General features: G+C 63.3%; 3 protein-coding genes across 11 annotated transcripts; 2 read left to right on the top strand and 1 right to left on the bottom strand.

Annotated features, from left to right (window-relative positions):
- Nucleotides 1–3,188: 3,188 nt before the first annotated feature.
- On the bottom strand, nucleotides 3,189–9,213 carry RXRB (retinoid X receptor beta). 7 transcript variants are annotated; one of them, XM_058172225.1, is made up of 10 exons: nucleotides 8,906–9,213; nucleotides 6,495–6,720; nucleotides 6,259–6,412; nucleotides 5,690–5,869; nucleotides 5,312–5,544; nucleotides 5,016–5,145; nucleotides 4,782–4,914; nucleotides 4,539–4,630; nucleotides 4,335–4,440; nucleotides 3,189–4,094 (listed from the first exon to the last, which is right to left on the bottom strand). In XM_058172225.1, the coding sequence occupies exons 1-10, from the start codon at nucleotides 9,196–9,198 to the stop codon at nucleotides 3,947–3,949; spliced, it is 1,695 nt and encodes a 564-aa protein (XP_058028208.1). In that variant the 5' UTR covers nucleotides 9,199–9,213; the 3' UTR covers nucleotides 3,189–3,946. The 7 variants fall into 7 exon arrangements, with proteins under 7 accessions (XP_058028208.1, XP_058028210.1, XP_058028212.1 ...); XM_058172227.1 differs by having other exon boundaries at nucleotides 5,378–5,544; XM_058172229.1 differs by having other exon boundaries at nucleotides 6,495–6,727; nucleotides 8,906–9,105.
- On the top strand, nucleotides 9,206–12,816 carry SLC39A7 (solute carrier family 39 member 7). The gene is given in 9 exon segments (XM_058172399.1): nucleotides 9,206–9,403; nucleotides 9,572–9,866; nucleotides 9,988–10,167; nucleotides 10,169–10,343; nucleotides 10,480–10,566; nucleotides 10,759–10,881; nucleotides 11,334–11,420; nucleotides 11,521–11,717; nucleotides 11,871–12,816. Coding segments are annotated over 9 exon segments (1,548 nt in total). The 5' UTR covers nucleotides 9,206–9,251; the 3' UTR covers nucleotides 12,123–12,816.
- A 929-nt stretch (nucleotides 12,817–13,745) lies between these two features.
- HSD17B8 (hydroxysteroid 17-beta dehydrogenase 8) lies at nucleotides 13,746–17,540 on the top strand. Of its 3 annotated transcripts, XM_058172327.1 has the most exons (9): nucleotides 13,747–13,879; nucleotides 13,966–14,156; nucleotides 14,244–14,360; nucleotides 14,735–14,830; nucleotides 14,922–15,007; nucleotides 15,722–15,806; nucleotides 15,894–15,936; nucleotides 17,054–17,128; nucleotides 17,210–17,540. In XM_058172327.1, the coding sequence occupies exons 1-9, from the start codon at nucleotides 13,834–13,836 to the stop codon at nucleotides 17,224–17,226; spliced, it is 756 nt and encodes a 251-aa protein (XP_058028310.1). In that variant the 5' UTR covers nucleotides 13,747–13,833; the 3' UTR covers nucleotides 17,227–17,540. The 3 variants fall into 3 exon arrangements, with proteins under 3 accessions (XP_058028312.1, XP_058028311.1, XP_058028310.1); XM_058172329.1 differs by lacking the exon at nucleotides 14,244–14,360 and having other exon boundaries at nucleotides 13,746–13,879; XM_058172328.1 differs by lacking the exon at nucleotides 15,894–15,936 and having other exon boundaries at nucleotides 13,746–13,879.
- Nucleotides 17,541–23,975: the final 6,435 nt, after the last annotated feature.

Genomic DNA, 23,975 nt, shown 5'->3' with positions numbered 1-23,975 from the left:
CAGATCCTGACCCAGCAGAAGGAGACAAAGGCTGGCATCGCACAATGCGGTTGCTTAAACCATGGTTTCCTGCACAAACCGTCATTCTCTGGATCCAGAGAAATCATTAAAATTGGGCTGAGCCAAACAAGCATCTCCGTGGCTCAGAGTGATGTGGGGCCTGGCCAATGTGGAGCCCGTGGGGAAGGCAGCCCCTCCCTCCCAACTCTTCCTGCAGAGTAGCATCAGGGACCCCCAGTCTCTTGGTCCCCACTTCTCCCTCCAGTTTGCAATGAGGAGCACATACACACACCCGCTCTCGCCCATGCGGGTTCCCCACCTGGGAGTCGAGTCTCTGGACCCTTCCAGACCCTTCCAGAAGAGAAGCAATCCTGCCCCTCCTGTTCCCGGGGTCAGTGGCTGGAGTCTCAGCCGGGGGCAACACCATCTCCATTCCTGCCATTGAGCTGAGCCAGGGGTCTCCACACTCGGAAGCTTTGAAGGCTTGTGGACTCCAACTCCCAGAACTCCTCAGCCAGCCATGCCATGATGTGGGAATTCTGGGAGTGGAAGTCCACAAGTCCTTAAAGTGGCCCCTGAGCTGAGCCTCAGAGCAGCCTTCCGCAAGAGGCCGAGGGATTTTCTGAGCTGCTCGTACACTGGGAGACGTTTGCTGGATTCAGACAAGACCTCTGGGCCCCACAGAATGCAAAGGCAGACAAAGGCAGGGGTTTGGGGGCGTTGAGGGGGGGGCGCATACTGGCACACAGCACCTGCAGAAAGGATCATGAACTCTTGTTATTTGTAAAAAGTAACCAAGGCAGCTACAGACAAACAAAAGTGAGCCCCAGCTGTGATGCAGTTGCAGGAAAGGCCCATGCGATCCTTCAGCCATCCGCAGCCAACAAGGCGCAGCTCAGGCGGCCCTCCCATTGCCCCCCCCGCCCCCTTCCCAGCCTCAGCCGGGGTCTCAGTGCACCCGTTGCGCAACCTGGCCCAGAACGAGACCTGGCAGGTCCCCCTGCGTCTCCCCAGCCAGGCTGGTGGCAGAGGCGGCCATCCTCACTGAGAAAGGAGCCCCAGGGAGGAGAAAATCACGGCTGTTCACACAAACACGTGTGGGTGCTTCGGCCGGCCAGGCGAGACCCAGGCCGGTCCTGAGAAGGAGGCAGAAGGCAGGTGAAGGGGAGGGGAGGGGGCGTCCAGAGGGGCTCTGGCGCCTCTAGTGTCCCGGCTGCAGGTGGGGGAGGGAGGGCAGACGGGGTGGGTGGGGTGCTGCTGCTGCTGCGGCTGTCCCACTCCACCCTGCCTAATTGCAGCCTTCTTCCTAGGATCCGGCCGGCCCCTCTCCTCTGGGGCTGATGCAGAGAGGAAGAGCTGCTGCTGACTTAAGAGGGGGGAGGCTTCTTGGCTCACCCGGTGGGGGACAGATGGGAGGATGCCCCCCCCAGGAAGGTCTTGCTCCTTCCTCCCTTCTCTGGTGGGATCCCCCTAATACCCAGCTCCCCCCATTTCCCCCACCCCCCAAAAGCGCACCCGCTTCCCCGACTGGCGTGGGGAGCCCTGTGCATCCCAAGGCCAGAGGGGGAAGACCCTGGGGCAGCCTGGCAAGGGGGGATGCCCAGAGCCGACCCTTCCTCTGGTACTCACGAAGCCCCCCGCCCCCCTCGGCACCCTGGGTGGAGTCCGCTGGACGGCGAGGAATGCGCGGTCGGCTATTCTGGGCTGCGGGTGTGGCGGGTCCGGCCGCAGAACCGCCACCCGCCCTGCCAGCCACGGAGAAGCGCTCCGGGGACCCCAGCAGCAGGCGGGGGTGGGGGGGGGCCTACATCGGCCCTTCGCAAGTGCCCGCCCTTTGCACATGCTCAGGAGGCCCGGAGCTCAGCCCAGCGCAGGTAGCCCCCTTCCTCCGCGTCCGGCCGGCCGGCCGAGTCCTCGTCGGGCCAATGACGCTTCCCGACGGGAGCGGGGAGGCGGACAAGGCCCTTCTGTGCGCCTCCGGGCTGAAGAGGAGCCGCGTCGGGCGAGAGGCGCCTGCGGGAAACCTCGGGGGAGACGAGCGCAGCTCGGCCGGCAACGGGGGTCAGCCCAGGCCACGGAGGGGGCGGGAGGGAAGCGCGGAGCCCGGACTGCCTTTTCCAGGCGACGGTATGCGGGGCATTTCCTGAAGGGCATCGCGGCTCTTTTGCAAAAGAAACCCAACCGGTCTCCTGCCTGGCATGGGCCGAAGGGGCGCCCCGAATCTTTCAGCCCCCCACCCAGACCTGGTTTCTGGGATGCTTTGGGCCAGAGGAGACCCCCGCCCCAAATCCGGCATCGCAAGGCCGGGAGGCCAAGCGGCGGCCCGCCAGGTAGCAATCCAGGGTTGGGGAGGGGGAGGAGTTGCCCCCAAAGGAGGCGCAGCGGGGATTCAGGCCCTTCACAGGTGAGAAGGTGCGGCTGCCCCCTAACGGCCGAGGAAAGAACTGCAGGGAGTAAAACTCAGGAACTTTTCCTAACCCAGGCAAAGAATGAGCCGGCCTTTTTTGGGGGGTGGATGGGGGGGCTTTGCACCCAGCGAGAAATCAGACTGCTAACTTAAAACCACAATACATGGTTTATTTGCATGGTACATAATGCAAACACAACAGCTGTGTTTTATTAACCAGGTTTGAGCAGAAGCCACAGAGAAACCTAACTAGGATTCCAAACTATTGAAACGTAGTCTGTTGCGCAGAGGTGGCCGTCGGCTCTCCGAGGACCTGGCTTGCAGCCGGAGGGAGTGCCGGTCTCGCCTGGCCCGCTTCCAACCGCCTGTGGCCACCGTCCAGGGGATGCTCAGGGAGGCCCCCAAAGTTTCAACATCCGTGCCCCCCCCCTCAAAAGGCGGAGGTCCAACTCTTCCATAATAGCTGGGCAGCCTCTGGCGACACTGCAGCCTGGCACTCTGCACATGCTCAGAAGTTCTGCATTCCTGATTCAGGGTAAGGGGGAGGGGGAGCAAAGAGAGTGCCCGGACGCCCAAACAATTAAAATAGGGGAAGGAAGAGAAACAAAGCGGGGGGAGGGAAGATGGGGGGGGCGCAAACGATTTGCCCTTTGGAAAAAGCAGGTTGATTAAACCAACAGGATCCCCAAAATGGTTCTTTGGGGGAGGTCATATAAATGGGGACGGGGAGGAAAGGAAGGGCCTGCAGTGGGGAGAGGGAGAGGAGAGGAGACCTCCCTGCCCACCCACTCAGGCCTTACAAAGCCAGTGCTCAGGGCACAAGGGAAGGGCATCAGCAGAGGGAGGGAGGGAGGGGCTTCCAATTCGGCCAATCAGGGCAGCTCCCTACCCTCTTGGGGGGTGAGAGGGGGAGCTCAGCCCCCGGGCACCCCAAGGACGTGGGGCAATGGGCTCCTCTGTGCCAGGAGGGGGCGAGCAGGCTGTCTGGCATGAGGGTGTGCTCTATCCCCCCCCCCCACAGGCCCTGCCCCTTGCATAGATGAGGGCCAATACAGTCAAAGTGCTAAGCCAGAAGAGGAGAGGGAGTGGGGCTCAAAGGAGCCCCCCCCCCCAAGAAATGGGAACCACTTCAGAACCATGATGGGGGCTGCCAAAAAGCCGGCTTGGGGGAAGGGGGGGCAGCAGGAGGGGGCCACTTCCCAAGCTGCAATGGAGTGGGGGAGGAGCCTTCCTGCCCTCCCCCCAAGATCCCTGGCACATCCCCTCCCCAGGGGGCTTCTCACGCAAACTGACTGGGAGGAGCAGTGTTACAGGGAGCCCCTTTCCCGGGCCAGGACCCCCCCCAGCACTCAGAGGCCGGCTGAGGGGAACCCCGTGATTTATGTAAAGGTGGGGAGGGGGCTAGCCCCCCCCCATGGCTGGGAAGTACAGCCCCCTGCCTCAATGCAGCAGAGCACCGGGGTGTGTGTGTGTCTGTGTGAGCTCCCGGCCTTCTTGGCAGCAATCCTTCGGTCCTTGGGGTGGGGGGGCGGGGGGGGGTCAGGACATCTGGTGGGGGGCTTCCAGCATCTCCATCAGGAAAGTGTCAATGGGGGTGTCCCCGATCAGCTTGAAGAAGAAGAGGTGCTCCAGGCACTTCAGGCCGATGGACCGCAGGGCTGGCAGACGCAGCAGGAGCTTGGCAAACCTGGGAGGGGGTGAGGGGGGGGGCCAAGGGCAGGCCCTCCGTGGGGAGGGGGGGGCTCTCCTCCCTCCACAGGATGGCTCTGAAGGGCTGGGGGGGGCTGGAGGGAGGGAGTGCAGTAGGAAGCCCCTCCTTTGTTTTCCCCCCCCCGGAGAACGCCTAGGCAGGCAGAGATTTTCCCTCCCCACTTGGAGGGCCCGGGATCTTCCGCCCGGCTCCCCTCCCCCCCACCACCAGCCCTACCTCCCCTGCTGATCCGGGTACTTCTGCTTGCAGTAGGACTCCAGCGAGGCGTAGACTTTCTCGCGCAGCAACTCCACCTCCCCGGGGTTGGAGAGACCCTTGGCGTCTGGGGGGGGGGGAGGGAAGAGAGCAAGATGGGAGGGGATCACACCGGGGGGGGGGAGGCGATGCTCCCGGGAGGTGGGGTGGGGATGAAAGGCCCACCTGGGTTGAAGAGGATGATGGCACGCAGGCAGCCCAGCTCCGTCTTGTCCATCCGCATGTCGCGCATCTTGGACACCAGTTCAGTCAGCACCCTGGGGGGGGGGGAGGACGAGAAGAGCCGGCCTTGGTAGGGGAACCTCAGCGGGGGGGGGTGTGGAGAGCCAGGGGGGATCCCCCACCGGCCACCTCCTGCAACCGGGGTCTCTGGTCCCGAGGGGGCAGCCTCCTTCGCCCGCCCCGCACCTGTCGAAGATGGCCCCAACGCCGGCACTGTGGGCGCTGTTGCGGTGGACATGCAGCCCGGTGGCCAGCAGAATCCCGTCCTTCACCGAAATGGACCGGTGGGAGAAAGAGGCGATCAGCAGCTCGTTCCAGCCTGCGGGGGGGAGAGAGGCCGCCGTGAGACCAGGGGTTTGTGTGCGTCCAGGAGACCCTCCCGGATGGCCGACGTCCAGGCCAGCCCCCAGGCTGACTCACCGGCCCTGAGCAGGATGACCTGGTCGTCGAGGGGCAGCTCTGAGAAGTGGGGGATGCGCTTGGCCCACTCCACCAGGGTGAAGAGCTGCTTGTCCGCAGCCTGGCAGATGTTGGTCACCGGGTCGTTGGGCTGCGGGAGAAAAGGAGGGGGGGCAACAGGCAGGTGGAGGGTGGGACGGGGGACGCTTGAGCCAGCACCGGGACCCCCACGCCGGGCGGAGCCACTCGCCGGCAGCTCCCCCTCCTCCCTGCCTCCCCCACCCGGCCCCCTCCTCCACCCCACCCGGCCCCCTTACCTCATCTGTGTCGGTGGGGTGGTGGAGGGACCGCTCTGATCCCGCTGCTCCCCTTCCCCAACTCACCGAGCTGCCCCCCGTGCCGGCTCCGTCAACGCCTTGGTCCGACTTCTGCTCCACGGCCAGCTCGGCCTCCAGGATCTTCTCCACCGGCATGTCCTCGTTGGCGCCGGTGCCGGCCAGCTCCCCCTCCCCGTCCTTCTCCTTGCCCCGCTGGCGCTCCTCCTGCACGGCTGCATCGTGAAGGCAAAAGGGGTGGTGGGCGTTGTTGGGGGCCAGCCCTCTCCCTCCTTGAACCAAGCAGTGGGAGGGATGCCGCCCCTGTGCCCAGCCCTGGAGGCTCCCTGGGCCCTCCGCCTGCCACTCCCCCTGCGCTACCTTCACGCTTCATGCCGGTGGCCAGGCACTTCTGGTAGCGGCAGTACTGGCACCGGTTGCGCTGGCGCTTGTCGACGATGCAGTCCTTGTTGTCGCGACAGGTGTAGGTGAGGTCCTTCCGGATGGTGCGCTTGAAGAAGCCCTTGCAGCCCTCACAGCTGTAGACCCCATAGTGCTTCCCTGTGGGGCACAGGAGGGCTCACCCTGTGCCCGGCACGGCCTCCTCCTCCCTCCCTCCCTCCCGCAAAAATAGCCATAGCCCTTAGACTTCTATACCGCTTCACAGTGCTCGATGCCCCTCTCTGAGTCAGCCTCTTGCCCCCAACAATCTGGGTCCTCATTTGACCCACCTCGGAAGGCTGAGTCAACCTTGAGCCTGGTGAGATCTGATCTGCCAAACTGCAGGCAGCCGGCAGTCAGCAGAAATAGCCTGCAGTACTGGACTCTAACCACTGCGCCGCCTCGGCTCTTAAAAAAATCCCAGCTCATCCAAAGATCAGGACCCCCCAAAACGATCCTCCCTCATTCCAGTGCCCCCCCAAACAAGAGGGGCCCCCCGCCCCACCTACCTGAAGACCGGTCCCCACAGATGGCGCAGAGCCGTTTCCCGGGCATCAGGCCGCTGTGGGGGTGCCCTGGCAGGACCCTCATGCCCACCGGAGGCTTCACGTCTTCTGAGCTGCTGACCGAGTGGAGGCCGGAGAGGTTGACCGTGGAGTTGATCTGGAAGGGGTGGAGGGGCCGTCAGAGCCAGGGCCCGGGGTCCGCCTGCCCCACCCGCCCCTCATCTGTGGCCCCTGCTTACTTGGGGGCTGCTGACGGGCCCGTAGCCGATGGAGGGGGTGGCCGGGAGCCCCGGGGAGCCCATGGAGGAGCTGATGACCGGGAAGGGGGAGCCCAGCCCGCCGATGGAGCTGGTCATGGCCGAGCCGATCATGGAGGGGTGCAGAGGGGGGGGAGGCTCAGGCGGCGGGGAGGGTCCCAGGCCCCGCAAGGGGGGAGAGCTGCTGAGCGAAGAGCTGTCGGGACTCCTGCAGTCTTCAGAGGAGGAGGAGGAGGAGGAGAAAGAAAGGAGGGGGAGCGTTAATAGAACGGTCGGAGCCCCCAAAGATGCCGGGTTGCAGAGTCTCTCCCTGAGGACTTCCTTCCTCCTCAGCCCCCACCCAGACTCCCACAGCTTCCTCCCTCTCCGGATATTTTGCAAGGTCTTTGGCAGTCACATGACCGGCTGGTGCTCAGCCGCTCCTGCTGCTGCTTCCTGGGACACGAGGAGGAGGAGGAGTGGGGAGGAGGAGGAGGAGGAGTGGGGAGTCTTCCCTCTCCCCACCCCTCCAGAGCCCATCTTTCCCTGCACAGGCAGCCTGCCAGCACCCGCTCAGCCCCATGGGAAGGCCTCCTGGGGGGGGGGGAGCATTTCAGCATTTCAAGCAAAGCTCGAAAGAGACCCTGGGCGAGCAGCCCCCCAGCTGGGCTCCCTCCCTGGGTGGGCCAGCCTCACGCAAGGAAGGGGCAGCCGGGCAGCCTCCAGTTCTGCCCACAGCCGCCACCGTCTGCGAGAGGGGCTCAGAACCCCAGAGCTGCCCCACTGGCCAGACCCAGCCCAGCCCCTCCTGAGGACCCCCCCCCACTCCCCCGGGAGGGCTGGGGTGGTTCTTTCTCCCCCATCCCCTCTTCTGCCTGGACTGCCACGCATCCTGGTGGGCGCAGGGGGCGAATTCTGCCTCTGGCCAGCTCCCGTCCCAAATCATAAAACCTAGGGGGGCACGGGGGGGGGGGAGCTGAGGGAGCCATTTCCTTCCTTTTGTGCCAATGGGGCTTGGATTCTGCATCCTGCAGCTCCGGAAAGATTGGAGGAGGCTGCCTGAAATCCCAGCTGGGACAAGAGGGACTGGCCCAACCAGTCATGGGCCTCTCGGAGGAGATATGGGGGGGGGGATGTCAGGAAAAAGGGGCAGCCGAAACGGTTAGGAGGCCAGAAGGGCTCAGCCCCCAAGGAGGTGCAAGCCAAGAGCAGCACCCAGGTGGGCTCAGAGGCCCCAGCCTATTTTGCCCCCCCCCACTTGAGAGTTTTACACTTAACGGGAGGGAGGGAGGGAGAGGATGAGGGGGCTGGTGGGGGGGGAGGCTGATGACCGCAGAGCTCCAGGGGTGGGGAGGGGGCTGCCCGTCTTTCCTCCTGACGGCAAAGTCCGGGGAGACCCTCCATCCCAAAGACGCCTCCCTTCCCCCCCCCTTAAAAAAAGCAACCGGAATGACTTGAGGATTTTTTTCCCCCCCTTTGGAAAACGTTTCGCTCTTCTTCGAAGAAGCTTTTTCGGTTCCCTGGAACCAGGGAAGCTTCTTGGGTGAGAAGCGAAAGGTTTTCCAAGGGAGGGGAAAAAAAGGCCCGGAAGTCCAGTTGCCTTTTGGAAAAAGGAGAAAAAGGAAAAAGGCTCTTTTGGGGGGGGGAACTCCAGCCGCCCCTCTCCTCCTCCCCCCGCCCGGAGAAACTGGGGGCTGCAAGCGAAGTGGGAAGCCTCGAGGCCCAGAGGCCAGAAGGGGCTCAGAGAGAGACCCCCACCCCCCTCTCCGGGGATCGAGGACTTTCAAGCCCGGGGCTGCCTGCGAGGGAAACGGGGCGGCTGCCAACCGAATCAGGAGAGACCCCTCCCCGCCAAAAAAAGATCAAGCCTCCGGGTGGGGGGGGGCTCAGATGGCAGATCCCTCCTCCCTCCGTGGGGGGGGTGGGGGCGAAGGGGCGGGGCTCCGTCTGGAAGCCCCCCCGCCCCCTCCCCAAAAGGGGACCCGGGTCGGAGGAACCCGGCAGGGAGGCTCCCGAGGCCGCTCCTCCCTTCCCGGGGGAGGCTCCGGCGCTCCTGGCCCGGGAATCCCGGGGGAAGCTCCGGCCGAGGCCGAGGACGGGCAGGGACCGGCGGCCGCCCGGGAGAAGCGCCGATCCGGAGCGCTGGGCCGGGGGTCGATCGGGGCGTCCCGGGACCTTCCGATCGGCGGGGGCCGCGGGGGGCAGAAGGGAGACCGGGAGGGAATCCCCGGGGCGCCGCCCGCCCTCCCTCCCTCCCTCCGTTCCCCTCCCCTCCCCCGGGCGGCCCGTACCTGCTCCTCCTCCTCCCCGTCCCGCGTCCCCCATGGCCGCGCTGGGTCCCGCCGGGCGCCCCGGACTCCGCTCCCTCCCGCCGCCCCCGCCCCCGCCGGGCGCCGCCGCCGCCGCTTACCCACCATGCACCGCGGGCCCCTCGCCGCGGCTCTCCGGCCTTGGCCAGACTCCCGGCATGCCCCGCGACAGCGACCGCCGATTGGCCCTGGCGGAGACTCCCGGCGTGCTCCGCGGCAGGCCTGAGCGGCACCCAGACGGGGCCTCTTTCCTCGCGGGGGCCTCTCTGACCGCGGGAGGAAAGAGAGTTCCCGTGCGCGAAGGGCCTTCCGGTGCCGCGAAGAGCCCAGATGCCGGAACCGGGAAGGCTCACGAGGAAAACTTTCCTCGCCCGCGTAGTCCGGGCGGCGGCCGCCATCTTTGTTAAGGGCGAACCTCTCGTTCCTCTACGGAGCAGCCGCAGCCGCCATGATGGCGGCGGGCGGGACGCTCCGCGGCGCCATGTCGGAGACGGGCGAGAGAGCGCGAGAGAGGCCGCGTGTATGTTCTCGCGAGGGTTTTGCGAGGTGGGCGGGGCCTGGATGCCACGTCTGGTCTGAGCCCGGCGCGTCTCTGGGAGCCGGGTGAGCCTGGGGGTCCCGCGGGGGCCATAGAGTGCGGGCGCAGAGGGGGCCCCGGGGGGGGCGCCCGGCCATAGAGTCCGGGCAGAGCGGAGGCGGGGGAGCTGGGAAGCGGGTGCAGGGCGGGCTCCTGCTGCCCGGAGTCCGGCTAAGGCGCGTCTCCCCCGGCAGGGCTATGGCGATGAGCGGCGGCGGAGGGCTCCGGGGGGCTCCGTTGGCCCTGGCGGTCTGCGCGGCCTTGCTGTGTGCCGCCTCCGCCCAGCACGGGGACGCGCACCACGGGCACACGCACAGCCACGGCCACGGCTGCCACGGGCACACGCACGAGCACATCTGGCACGGGCCCGGCCCGGGAGATCCCGCCCACCAGGGCCACGCCCACTCCCACGAGGGCCACGGGGGTCCCGGGCAGAGCGGGCCCCCACCCAGGAGGGAGAAGCTGGAGCCCCTCCGCCTGTGGAGCTACGTGAGTGGGGCGGGGGAGGAGTCCGGGGTGGGGCAGGGGGGGGTCTCTTTCCCCCCCCTGGAGGCGGGGCCGCCCTCTGGGGACTGACGCCCACCCTGCTCTTCCCCTTCCCCCCCCGCAGGCCCTGGGGGCGACCCTCCTCATCAGCGCCGCCCCCTACTTCATCCTCTTCCTGATCCCCGTGGAGTCCAACAGCCCCCAGCACCAGGCCCTGCTCAAGCTGCTGCTCAGCTTCGCCTCGGGGGGCCTCTTGGGGGACGCCTTCCTGCACCTCATCCCCCACGCCCTGGGTGAGTCCCTCCCCCCCAGGCCCTGGGGCGACCCTCCTCATCAGCGCCGCCCCCTACTTCATCCTCTTCCTGATCCCCGTGGAGTCCAACAGCCCCCAGCACCAGGCCCTGCTCAAGCTGCTGCTCAGCTTCGCCTCGGGGGGCCTCTTGGGGGACGCCTTCCTGCACCTCATCCCCCACGCCCTGGGTGAGTCCCTCCCCCCCCCCACGGAGGCTGCCCCCAAGGGGGAGGGGGAGGGGGTCTGTGCGTGTGTGTGCGTGGCCCCCTCTCCCAAGCGGAGAGGTCCCACTCCCCGTGCTTCTCTTCCCCTCCCCCCCCACAGAGTCCCACGCTCCTCACGGAGAAGAAGGCGGTGGCGGCCACGGCCATTCCCACACCAAGCCCTCCGGCCACGGCCACTCCCACCAAGGTAGGGGGTGATGCAAAGTCCTGGTGGCCGAAGAGGGGAAACTCTGAAGTGGGTGTCTGGACACCTTTCCCCCCAGCGGCCAGACAAATGGAGGAGGAGCTTTCCTTTTCCTCAGCTTTTATGGGGTGGGGAGGAATCCTTAAACAGAGAGCCCTCCCCCCTTCAAGTGTTGCCCCCCTCGCCTCCTTCCAGGCCCCGAGCACCAGCACACAATGGCCGTCGGCCTCTGGGTCCTGAGTGGCCTCGTGGCCTTCTTGGTGGTGGAGAAGTTCGTCAGACACGTCAAAGGGGGACACGGCCACAGCCACGCTCACGGTGGGTACGGCTGCCGGCTCCCTCTGGCAACCTCCATGGTGCTGAGGAAGGACTCGGGAGCTCCCCCCCCCCCCCCGGGGACTGGGAGGTGGATCCCTCTGGAATTTCTGCCCCATAGCAGCTCTTAAAGGCCTCCGGTGGGGCAGGGGCTAGAATGCAGCATTGCAGGCAGACTCCGCATTCCCACAGCCAGCAGTTCGATCCTGACCGGCTCAAGGTTGACTCAGACATCCATTCTTCTGAGATGGTAAAATGAGGACCCAGATTGTTGGGCGCCAGAAGCTGACTCGGTTACTCTAAGGGCTGTGGCTGCAGCAGCTCTGCGTTCAGTCCGCTGACGACTCCGGGTGGACGAAACCCTCCGGCCTGTCTCTCCCCCGGGAGATTTGGGGCAGGGAGGTCCCATCCTTAAACGCCTCCTGCTTCACGCTCTTCCTCCGTCTCTCCTGCAGCTGCCAAGGCCAAGAGCAGCGATGACGAAGGGGAGAAGGAGGGGCTCCGAGGGCCTGCCAGGAAGACGGAGGCGCCCCCAGAGTCTGGTGAGGGGGGCTCGGGGCATCCGGAGGGGCGGGCATGCTGGGCTTGGCCGGCCAGAGCATCCCGACTGACCTCTTGCTCCCTTCCTCTCCCCCCCTCCAGCCATGCGTGTGGCCGGCTACCTCAACCTGGCTGCTGACTTCGCCCACAACTTCACGGATGGGCTGGCCTTGGGCGCCTCCTTCGTGGCGGGCAGTACCGTGGGCGCCATCACCACCCTCACTGTGCTGCTCCACGAGGTGCCCCATGAAGTGGGCGACTTCGCCATCCTCGTCCAGTCTGGCTGCACGAAGCGGAAGGTGGGTGGGGAGGCGGGCTCTTCCCTATGAGGACAGGGGTGCATGTGTGTGTGGAGGACTGGGGGTGGGGGGGCACCAAGGGTCCTTGGTTCAAAGAGGGGCAGGGGGGGTTGTCTCCCTGGTCTTGGCTGACCGGCCTCCTCTCCCGCCCAGGCCATGAAGCTGCAGCTGGTGACGGCCCTGGGGGCACTGGCGGGCACAGTCTGCTCCCTGCTGGCGGAGGGCGTGGGCGAGGTGGCCACTGCCTGGATCCTGCCCTTCACGGCCGGCGGTTTCATCTACGTGGCCACCGTCTCTGTGATCCCGGAGCTCCTGCAGGAAGCGGGGCCGGTCCAGTCCTTGCTGGAGGTGCTGAGCCTGCTGGGCGGCGTAGTCATGATGGTCTTCATCGCCCGATACGAGTAGAGAGGAGGAGGAGGAGATTTGGCGTCGGGTGGGGGGGCGCAAGGCCGCTGGAAGGAGCCGCCCCTGCTCGCGTGGGTGCCTCTCCCCCCCCCCCCACGCTGCTCCACGGAAGGCCTGGCTGTTCCTGCCTTCCAGGGCAAGGACGGGAGCAGGAAACGGGTCTGGCCGTCCAGGGGACCAACTTGTCTGTCCCAAGGGGCACCCTGGGAATTGCTGCACCTGTACTGTATGTGTGTGTGTGTGTGAGAGAGAGAAGGGGGGGGGGTGACAGCGAGTTGGGCACTTCCTTGCAATTCCAGGGGCAGAATTTGCACAGCCCCCCTCCCATCTTTCTGCCGGATAGTGCAGACATGGATCACATTTCCTGCCCTCTGTCTTCCTCCCCACGCCTGGCCTGCTGAGGGAAGAGGGGCAGAGACAAACAAAAATCATGCTTTTTCAGGGGAGCCAGCTGGCGTGCGAGAGAGGTTCCGGCGTACATTTCTTTCATATCTCCTTTTTTATATGACGGTGGGGTAGAAGCGGGGAAAGAAGCGGGGTGAACGGCTGAACAGGCGAAGGGCTGCCCCCTGGAAAGCTGCCAAGGGCTCCCGGCCTCTTATCTAAGGAGGTTGGTCACCCAGCTTGTGTTTCCAGGAGGGAGGGAGGGAGTAAGAACTCCTTCAATAAACACGTCCAGACTCCAGAGGTCCTCCTGTGGTTTTTGTGCTCCGGATGCGGGAAACACCCTCCCCCTCGGCCCCATGTGGGGGGTGCTGAGGGCCCTCCCTTCCTGCAGCTTCCCACGTCCCTCCCTCTCCCGCCACACCTGAGCAGGGGGCTGGACTAGAAGACCTCCAAGGTCCCATCCGGCTGTGTTCTGTTTTTGCCACAGGAATCAATTTGTGCACGTCCCACTAAAGTGCCCCACGAGGGCCCTCGCCCCCTTCTTAGCCGATCCGGTTGGAAAGGAGCAATGGGGCCTTTGGAAGGAAGGATTCCGGGGGTGCCCCGTGGGGAAAGGGATTCCTTCCACAACACAGGAAGTCCTCAACTTACAACCGTTCGTTTGTGACGCCTCGAACCTGCACTGAAAAAGGCGAAAAAAGTTTCACACTGTCGCGACCTCCACATGGTCGCATTCAGATGCTTGGCAAGCGGCTCACGTTTATGACGGTCGCGGTCTCCCAGGGTCACGTGATCCCCTTTTTGCGACCTCCTGACAAGCCAGATTCACTTAACAACCAGGTTGCCAGCTTATCAATTGCTGTGATTTGCTTAACTGTGGCAAGGAAGGTCGTAAAATGGGGGTGTTGACAGAAATTTGGGGCTCAAGCGTGGCCATAAGTGGAGGACTGTCTCTAAAGGCAGCCAGACTGGGAGGTGGTCTTCTCCATCCCTTTGAGCCCCCCTGCAGCAGGCCTAGCTGGGAGGGGGGCTTCTGCAGGGTTTCTCTTCCCACAAGCCCCTCAGGGCCCCACTCTGTGTGTGTGTCTGCCCCAGGTGCCCTTGCAGCAGCGGCGCCAATCGTTCTTCCCCCCCCCCAACACCCCCCGAGGAAGTTTGGCCCCATCGCCTGACCATGGATTTGAACGGGAGGGGCGTGGATCCCGGTGGGAAAAGCTGCCTTGATCTGCGCCTGCGCACCCTTCGCTCCGCTCCCTCGGGAGGACCGAGGCCGCTGAGAGCGCCGCCTAGAGCGCCGCTCTCTTCCGGGAAGGGGCTTCCGGCCATGGCGGCGCACCTGAGGCTCCGCGGGGCGCTGGCGCTGGTCACCGGTGAGGGGGGGGGCGTGTCGGTTTTGGCGGGGGGGCGGGTGAGAAGGGCTCCCGGGCTGGGCCTGACAGGGTCTCCCTCCTCGCAGGGGCCGGCAGCGGCATCGGGCGGGCGGTGAGCCTCCGCCTGGCCCGCGAAGGCGCCACGGTGGCGGCGGCGGACGTGGACGAGGCCGCGGCGGGCGAGACGCTGCGGGCGCTGCCGCCGGGGGACCACCAGGCCGCGCGGGTGGACGTGGGCTGCGCCGAAAGCGTGGAGGAGCTGCTGAGGGGGCTGCAGGTGGGGCGAGGGGCGGGGCTCTCGGGAGTGGGCGGGGCCTGAACCCCCGGGGCCCCGCCTCCTCCTCACCCTCCTCTTTCTGCGCAGGCGCGCTTCTCCCGGCCCCCCACGGTCTGCGTGAACTGCGCGGGGATCACGCGCGACGAGTTCCTGCTGCGGCAGAGCGAGGCCGCCTTCGAGGCCGTCCTGAGGGTCAACCTGAAGGTGCCTCCCCGATGGAGGGGGAGAATAACAAAGGGGGACCCCGGAGGAGGTGGGGGGGGGGACCTTTCCTTGCAAGACGTCTCATCACCCAGCTAGGGAACGGCATCAGCGCTCCTTGGAGGTTTGGGTGACATCCGCGTTTGGCAAATGGAGGCTTTTAAGAAGAGACTGGACGGTCGCTTGGTCTGAAATGGCCTGGGGTCTCCTGCTTGGGCTCGGGGCTGGACTAGAAGACCTCCAAAGTCCCTTCCAGCTATTTTATTCCTATTCCTATTCCCTATCCCTTCTATCTATTGCAATGCCTGCAAGAAAGCCAAGAAGCTCAGAGCCCACCAAGGACCTCCCTCCAACTCACTCTCTCCCCTTCCTCGCAGGGGGCCTTCCTGGTGACGCAGGCGGTGGCGAAGGCGCTGGTGGAGAGCGGGGCCAGCGGGGGCTCCATCATCCACCTGGGCAGTGTGGTAGGGAAGGTGCGACGGCCGTCCCTCCCTGCTGGGGAGGTGTGTGGGGTGAGAGGCTGGGAGGGCTCCCTCCCCACCTTCTCTCTCTCGCCCCAGCCAGGTGGGGAATCTGGGCCAGGTGAACTACGCAGCGTCTAAGGCAGGGGTGGAGGCCCTGGCCAAGACGGCGGCCAAGGAGCTGGCCAGGTGAGGCTCCCTCTGGGTGTGGAGGGGGGGATTGGGCCATCCGCGAAAGGCCCCCCTCCCCCTTGTCTCCTGCTGGCCAGGCTCCCTGGGGAAGGAGTGGAAGGCTGATGGGGTCTTGTCGGTTTTCCTCTTCCCTCCTCCTCTACTTTACCTCTTGCGCTGCAGTTTTCAGCCAGAATCCCACGGGCAATGACTGAGCCTCGATCTTGATGCACAGGTAGTCCTCGACTTACGACCGCAACAGAGCCTAAAATTTCTGTTGCTAAGGAAGGAATTTTGTTCAGTGACTCTTGCCCCGTTTCACGGCCTTTCTCGACACGTTTGTTAAGTGAATTGCTGCGGTTGCTAAATGAGCAACCTGGTTGTTAAGAGAATCCGGCTTCCTCCTTGACTTTGCTTGTCAAAAGGTCTCCAGAGGGGATCAGGTGACACCGCAGCCGTCATAAATACGCATCGGTTGCTGAGCATCTAAAGTTTGATCACATGACCAGGTCGTCGTAAATGTGAAAAATGGTCCTAAGTCGCTTTTTTCAGTGCCAATGTCCCTTCGGTTGCTAAATGAACGGTCACAGGTCGAGAACTGCCCGTACTCCATGGGGTCTTCTTTAAGAGGGAGCCTCTGAGGACAATTAACGGAGGTGCTGTTGTGCCAGGCAGGCGAATGGTGAGAGAAGCGCCAACTCTTCCTTCTCCTCCTCCTCCTCCTTTGCCCAGGTACAGCATCCGCTGCAACACCGTTCTGCCGGGCTTCATCCGCACCCCCATGACGGACAAGGTCCCCCCCAAAGTCCTGGATAAGGTCAGCACCTCCTGCAGAACCTCTGTGTGTGTGTATAGAGACACGAGCTGGGGTCCCAGAGCCGATTTCCTTTTGTTTCTTCCCCAGTTCGCTGCGATGGTGCCAATGGGACGCCTGGGGGAGCCTGAAGGTGAGGCCTTCATCCAGCTGCCGCAATGGGGGGGACCCGGACGGAAAGGGTGCCTCTGCTCACCCCCAGAGTGCCTCTCTTGCCTGCCGCTGAGGAGAGGCTGCCCGTCCCTGTGTCATCTGGGGAGTTCCTCCCTGCCTCTGCCTGTCCATGGGGAGGGGGGAGATCCCAGAAAAGAGGGCTGGAGTCTGCTATGGGGCAAGGAAGAGATGGGCCCAGTGGGGAGAAGAGGCATCCCTCCTGGAGGGGCTGAGCCTGGGCTGCATGGGGAGAGGACCAAAGGCCTGGCTCCACACAGGATGCCTCAACTCAGAACAGAACAAAATCACAGAGTTGGGACTTGTAGGTCATCTAGTCCAACCCCCCACCCACTGAAGCAGGAGACCCTACACCATTTCTGACCGATGGCAGTCCAGTCTCTTCTTGAAAGCCTCCAGGGATGAAGCTCCCATCACTTCCGAAGGCAGCTTCTGTTCCACGGGTTGATTGCTCTCACTGTCAGGAAACTTCTCCTCATTTCTAGGTTGAATCTCTCCTTGCTCAGTTTCCATCCATTACTCCTTGTCTTCAGGCCTTCGGGTGCCTTGGAAAACAGCTTGACCCCCATCCTCCTCTCTGTGGCAGCCCCTGAAATATTGGAATATCGTGTCTCCCCTGGTCCTTCTCTTCACTGGACTAGCCAGGCCCGGTTCCTGCAACCGTTCTTCCTATGTTTTTGACTCCAGTCATCCTGGTTGCTCTTCTCTGGACTTTTTCTAGAGTCTCAACCTCTTTTTTATAGTCTGGTGACCAAAACTGGATGCAACACTGCTACGGAGCTCGCAAGGCATTTCGGGAGCCAGACCTCGAAGGGCAGAAGCCCCTTTTCCAGAATTTTCCAGAAGCTTCTTCCCTAGAATAAAATTTCAGCTGGAAAATGGGCTTTCGGGCTCCTTCCGAGATCTCGCAGCTGGGTTTGGCGGCTAGGAAAACAGCCTGGTTGCAGGGACCTGCTTGACCCCACACACACACACACACACACACACACACACACACACACGGCATCTGGAGTGGGCTCTGCTCTTTGCTGTCTTCTCTTCCGGGGTCACTCTGACACCCCCCCTCCTCCTTCCCCCAGATGTGGCTGACGTCTGTGCCTTCCTCGCTTCGGACGAGAGCCGGTATATCACTGGGGCCAGCCTGGAAGTGACAGGTAGGGCCGGCTAGGAGTGGGGGGTGGGTGGGCTGCTCAAGCATTGATCTTCCCAGCTCTGACCACCTCTTCCTCCGCCAGGGGGCCTCTTCATCTGAGCCTCTGCCGCCCCCTGCTGGGGAGACCCTCACGAACACACTTCCAGGAAGGATTCTGGGCCTCTTTCAGTAGACGCTGCATCCATGGACGGACCTGGCCCTCGGCCAATGCCCATCGCTGCCAGGGGGCCGTAGAGGATGGGCCCTGGACTTGTACGGAAGGGAGTGGGCCTCTTCCTGCCCAGGCTCCCCCCTCCGCAGCAGAGGGGTGCAATTGCTGTTTCAGGCTGGTGGTGACTAGGAGGAATTTTATATTCACTTGTGGATTAATCAAGCAATCGGTTGAATTAAAATAAAGGTGCGTTTTCACTTAAGCTGAAAAAAGGGCCCACATTTGTGTTGGAGCGAAGGCTTCGGAGAAGAAGCAGAGTTCCTTCACCAGTCCAGGGGGAGCCCGCAAGCCACGAATGAGTTACCCACAGAGGAATTTGCACAGGGTGAAGGTGCTGGGCATACAAGGGAGCTTGGAACTATAAGCAGAGCCAGAAAGCGGCTTTTCCCAAGGGGTCTCGGGGGGGGGGGCAGAGTGGGGAAGGCTGACCCAGGTCTAGTGCCAGTGCCATTTCCCCCCCCCCCCATTGAGGGAAGAGGGGTGTCGACCACCAAAGCCTTTTCCGGCCTCTGGAAGGCTCCTTGCAGGAAGGATCCCCCACCTGTGCCCCCCTCTGGGCCCTCTTGAAAATTGCTTGCTATCTCTACGCTTGATAAACAGCCCAGCTCAAAACCTTGCTGGAATATGCAAATAGCCCAATGATCAAGACCCTTAAAAAGCCTGCCCCCCCTTAGCCCCCCCCCCCCCGTCATGGGATCTACACTGGGAGGGTTGGTCCTACTGGGAGACTTCTGGGAGCACAGCTTGGGCAATTTGTGAGCTCCTCCCCCACCCGGCAGGGGCTTTGCTGCACCACCTCCTCTCCCCTTCTGGCTTGGATGGGGCTTTGGCAAGGCTCTGGCCAACCCATCATCATGTGGGCACCCTTGCTATAGTGGGGATATGCACTCCAAACTGGCCAGTGGCCTTCCCCCCCCCCCGGCTTCCTGGAGATGTGGGGGAGGGGGGCCTCTTGGGGGGGGGGTGCTTTCCGTGACCTCATTGTGGTTCTTTCCCCAATGGGTTGTGGGGGGCAGGTGCCAGCTGCAAGTTGGGGGTCAGCAGGCCCCCTCCTCCCAGGGATTATAGAGAGCTGGGCTGGGGATGCAGGCACACTAACCAATGTTTGCCAAAAGGATTACCGGGGTCTGCGTGGAAGGATGGTGTGGGGTAGAGGATTAGTGGGGGGCTCACAGGCCCCTTCCGACCATTTGGGACTCTTCTAAAGATTAAGGGGGGGAGCGGCCTCTCTGGTCCCCTCAACAAGCCCGCCCCCCAGCATGACAGATCAAGCAGAAGGCATCAGCCCACAAGGGCCGAGGGGCAGAAATGCTCCCCATCCTCCACGCAGGTTGACACCCCCAGCGGCTGCGTTCATATAATACAGGATCCTAACCGACCCGCTCCCTGGGGAGCAAGAATGCAACACACAACTTCCCACAATGAGCCGACCCATTTCCACCAAGGACTTTTGTGAACTGTGCAAAACCGAGTTTCTGGAATTGGAACAGTCTTTCTGTGCTGGACTACACCTTCCATCATGCCGAGCCAACAGGCCCCAGCAGGAGCAACCTTCCATGGGGCAGGCCTGCAAGGCATAGTGGGTTGCATCAGGCCCCATGTCATGTGACCAAACCGTGGCCTTACCATCTCGGGGTGTGTGAGGTAGCTGTGTCCCCAGCCCCACCTGAAGGGCAGAAGGGAGGGAGTGTCAGCCCTGCCTCAGCTCAGGTCCTTAGGAAAGAAAAACCCTCGACTCCATGTGGCTGAAGTGGCAGGATCTTTTACTAAGGTTAAGTGGTTGCAGAGAGAAGTTAGTCCCAACCGCAAGCACTACTGAGGGAGGGGATCTCTTCTCTGGGAGCACTCAGGCTCTGGCTAGGCAGTGGGGAAGGGTCTTCCAGGGGCTCGAGGACGGACCCATGAAGCCAGTTGTGGCCCTGGACCCCAGCTGCCTCCAGGCCACGTGAATTTCTTCAGCCCCCCTTGGAGCTCAGCCTCCCACGGCAATTTATCGCAGGATGGCTCTCCTGGGGAACGGTTTGAGAAACCATCAGGCTGGGCAGTTTGGTAACATCCCCGAGGTCTTTAGTGCCCCGCCCAATAGCAACTCTGGGAGAGAGTGTGGAGCGCAGGGAGCTTCTTCCTGCTGAGTTTCTGGGCCAGGTAAGGTTGTGGGTCAAGGAAAGCGGCCATTTTTTTCTCTGCCAAGTCAGATCCCAAAGAGGGCATCCGGAACCTCCTTTCTCCAAATCTGTTGCACACACACAGACAGAGAGAGAGAGAGAGAGAGAGTGCTCCAGGGAGGTCCACAGGAGGCCAGGCCGAGCCTGGACCCTCCCCACCTGAGTCAAGAAAAGTTTGCAGAGGGAAGACCGGCCCCCTCAACCCTCCAGGGGCAGGAGGACCCTTTTCCTTGAAATCTTCCTGGTCCTCCCCCCTGCCTGGCGCTCTCTAGAGGGAGTGGGAAGCAGTCACCATCGTCCCCGGGAGTCACAGGTCGGTGGATAATGGGCATTCTAGTCCAATCCTTTTGCAGAGTGAACATGCCCTAGAAACCCTGGGAGGGTTTTCGGTGGCTTTCTAAGCGCTGAGGAGAGCTTCACCGGTGGTACTTCCGTCTGGCTCAGAGCTGGAAAAGGTAGAGGAGACCAGGCTAAAGGGGGGTGGGTGTTGAGTTAAGAAGAGCCTATCCTGCTTCTGTCATCCCAGTGGAACTGGGTGTCTGGAGTGGGGGGCTATTCCCCCCTCCCTCCCCTCCACAGAAGATCAGTTGGGTCTCCTTGCGTCTTGGGAGCTCCCAAAATTGGGATACACAACACCCCCCCAGCTCCCCCACACACACACACTCGGGAAGAAGGCCTGGCAGCCTTTCTTTCTGGCCGGGATGAATGGAGGGGGCGGGCAGAGCACGGGGGTGAGGAGGTGGGGAAGGCGGGAGGGATTAGCCCGGGGTCTCTATTCTCTGGGCCCCGTTTGAAGCCGCCGGCTCCCCATACCTCCCATTCACGGCCTCGTCACCCGGGGCAACCGAAGAGGGCATAAAAGGGGATGCGAGCGGGAGCTGGTCCGCCTCCCCCCCAAACACACCGGGGCCCAGGGTGGGTGCTCCCCAACCCCAGGAGGGTCCTCGGTCGCCCTCACCCCCGGGGCCTTCCTTGGCATCCCTTCCCATCTCCAGGGCAACAGGAGACCCCCGTCTCCCTGGGTGGCTCCGCCCCCCCCTCCTCAGCGGGGACGGAAGGCGGCCTCTCCCCTATTCAGCCACTCGCCTCCCCTCCCTCCCCCTCCCTCCGTCCTATTGTGGGCACAGCTGCCCAGGCCCCCCGAGAAGCCAGCCGGGCCAGGGGGAGGCGGGGAATTCTCCCCCAAGGGGGGCGGAGAGAAGGGGCAACTTTCCTGACAGCAAGACCCCCAGGAAGCAACGCTGGGTGGAAATTGGGGAGGGGGGGTCGCTCAGCCTCTGCATCCATAGAGGAGGTGGGGAAGCCCGCCCACCCCCTCCCATTTGGGACCGGGGGAATAACTTTCCTTCCCAAGCTCCCATCGGCGTTGGGGGGCGAGGGGCGGGACTGAGCTTTATCTGGGATCGTCCGAGGGATTAACGGTGCCGGCCGGGAACTTGGAGAGAAGCGCCCGGGCGCTCGTGGCGGAAAGCGGGGTGCACAACTCCGCGGGAGGCGAGAAAGGCTAAGGCTTCAAGGCGGCGCCGGAGAGGCTCAGGAAGGAGGCTCCGGGCCGGCGGGCGCTCCGGAGTCCCACGACCTGCAAGGATGGCCTTGGAGCGCCGAGGCCGCCGCGCCCTCCTCGCCTCCCCCCGCCCCGGCACCAGGGCGGCGGCACCTGAGCGAGGCTGCCGGGGTGGCGGAGGCTGAGCGAGCGGGCTAAGCGTCCCGGAGGAGGAGCGCTCGCCGCCCAGGGTCCCGCGGCTGCCTTCGCACCACCCGCCCGGCAACCAGGTCAGTCAACGCCTTCGCGGGCGCTCTTGCGCGCGGAGCGGGACGGGGGTCAAATTCTGCGCCTTCCTCCTGTTGCGCAGCCCAGCCGGGCTGGCCGTCTCGGCAGGCTTCAGAAACGGGGGAGCCGGGTGGGGTTAGAGTCAGTAACCAGGCTGAAGTCGATGGGCTTCCCCACCGCTGGCCTTATTTTGGGGCCCGTCACTTCATGGGAGTTGCGGGTAATTTGGATCCAGTGAAATAGAGATGGCTGCCAAGATCTGGTATTCCGGGATATACTGCCTTTGAATGTGGAGGCTCTGTAGAGCCGAGGCCGGCCTTTTTACCCGCTGGCTGCTGGTCCCGGGCTCTGGTCCCGCTCCTATTCTTCTTTCGTCGGAATCCGTTCTCCCGCGTTCGGTGCTCTGGAACAAGAGCGGCCCAAGTCCGGTGGGGGCGTCCTTCATGCAAGCCTGGGGAACGGACCGTCCCTGCGATCCCTGCTGCGGCCTCGGTCGCCCCTTTCCTCTCTTCTGGAGCGTCTGAAATATCCCGCCATTCCTCTGGGGCTGAGCCGCCGCCGAAGCCCCCGCTCTCCCTGCTTCCAACTCGGGGGAGAGAAGGGCCCCGACCGGCCCCCTTGAAGTTCCCCAGCCAAGGGCAGCGAAGACGCTCTGCGAGAGCTGCTCCGTAAAGCTGTTTCTTGGGAGCCGGATGCCGGCTCTGGTCCGGGGGCTGCTGGAGGGGGGCAGAGGGCAGCCCCGCAGGACAGTTTGGGGGCAGAGCTGAGGGAGCGGTTGGGGCTGAAGTCATGGAAGGGACACACACGACACCCACGACTGGGGGATCTTGAAAACGGAGCGCTCCAGCTCTTCCCCCGTTGAAACGGGATTTGCTTTCAGACCCAGGGAAATGGAGGCTGCATCAAAGCTCTCTGACCCACACAAGGGTAGCTGCCCCCCCAAGAGAAGAGGAAGCCTTCGTCAGGTACGTTCACACAGCACGCCTGTCCTTAGTTCTGCCAATAAGCAGATGTGCTCAGGCAAGGTAGGCTGAGATGGATGGTGCCCAGAATCCGTTTAAGGGAGTAGCTGGGTTGAGGAACACGTGACCGAGAGAGGGGTGGCGGCAGCTGGTCCCCATATTCGCTGCAGAGACGCCTGTTATTTGCTTCCCTGGACCAAGCAGGGGCTGGACTAGATGGCCTCAAGGTAGATTTCCCATTCTTAGCTACGAGAATACTCTGCATTGGACTACTACTCCCATATGCTAGGTGATGGGAACTGTAGTCCAGCCCCAGTGGGTTCCCACGGGCAGAGGAGCGGGGCAGCCGGTCCCCCCCTTGCCTGTCCCTGACTCCCCCTCCTTGGTCCCCCCAGCCACCCTGGGAGGGAAGCGAGAGAGAGAAAACGATCCGAGGTGCCGATCTGGGTGCTCCCCAAGCAAAGCTTCCTTTAAACATGGTTTAACCAGACACCGCCAGCTAGTTAAAGGCCCCACGGCTGCTGCCTCGGAGCCTGGCGCGGAGCCCGGCACGCGGTGGGGGGGCCGTCCCTGCTCGCTCTTGTTCCAGAGTTTCTGAGCGCAGAGTTGACCCGGGTTGGGGAAAGGCGCGTCGTCTGAACGCAGCTTCTGCTATCTTGCGGGGCTCTGGCTGCCGCCTTTTAGGCGGCCCTTTGTCGCCCGGGGCAGAAGGGGAGCCGGTCGGAAGCGCCGCGGCAGCACCAGGGGGCCAGCCGCCTCTCGCCCGCCTTTCCCGGGACCGCCTTAGCAGGGAGGATGACGTCACTCACCCCCCCCACCCCGCCCGGGTTTCTTTTCAGGTATTGTTCCGCGCACATCTGGAGCCCGACGGAAAAGCTGCGACGGAGCCCGCGAAGGGCTGCATCCTGCGCCAGGTCCAGTCGCGCTGGCTTTCGCCTGCTGTGTCCCCGGGAGGTCCTGGATTCAGCAGCCAATGTAGGGCGGGCAATGTAGGGCCTGGGGGTCCCACCCCTCCACCCCATCCCAAAGGCAGAGGAGGCGAAAGGCAGCCTCTCCCAGCCCCCTTGCAGTGCCCCGTTCGCCAAAGCCGTTTTTTGCACCCCAATCCTTTTCCTCAAGACTGCTCCTGCCCCCTTCGCCCTTAAACCGGCAGGGCCTCCAGGCTCCCCGGTGCCATGGCTGAGGAATGCCAGCCTGGGAGGGAGGGAGGGAGGGAAGGCACCAAGAGGAGGTGGTCACCCGGCTCTCTGGGAAGCAGGAAAGGGAGCCACTTTGGCCATCCAGGCTGCCATTTTGGGTGGTGAATTTTCCTCCCGGCAGCCAGCAGAACCATCCTCACCACCCTGGTCTTCCAAGAAGCAGCTTCCCTGCCCTTTGGCATCCCAAGGAGCTCTGAGAGCCAGGATGCCCCACGCAGGAGGGGTCAAAAGAGGAGGGTCAGTCGAGCAGTCCTGGTTTCAGAGATAAAACCTCCCTTTGGTCACATCGGCCACACAGGGCGGTTAGCAAGAAAATCAGAATGTGGAGCACTTAAAACCAAATTTAAATCCTCTTTTGTCCTTGGTTTGGAGGAGAGAGAGAGAGAAGCCAGATTTATGTGATTTTTTTCCCCCTGCTAACATTATTAACATTTGCCAAATCAAAAAAGTCCTGAAGTCTGCACTCTGTACCTATTGGAGGCGAGAGCCCAGGCCTCCTGTTTTCAGCTGCTCTTTTCTTTCGGGATCATGGTGACAACA

The sequence above is a fragment of the Ahaetulla prasina genome, chromosome 2, assembly GCF_028640845.1.
Source record: "Ahaetulla prasina isolate Xishuangbanna chromosome 2, ASM2864084v1, whole genome shotgun sequence".
Taxonomy (NCBI): Eukaryota; Metazoa; Chordata; class Lepidosauria; order Squamata; family Colubridae; genus Ahaetulla; species Ahaetulla prasina.
Note: the sequence above shows the minus strand (reverse complement) of the source record. Positions and strands in the feature narration are given on the sequence as shown.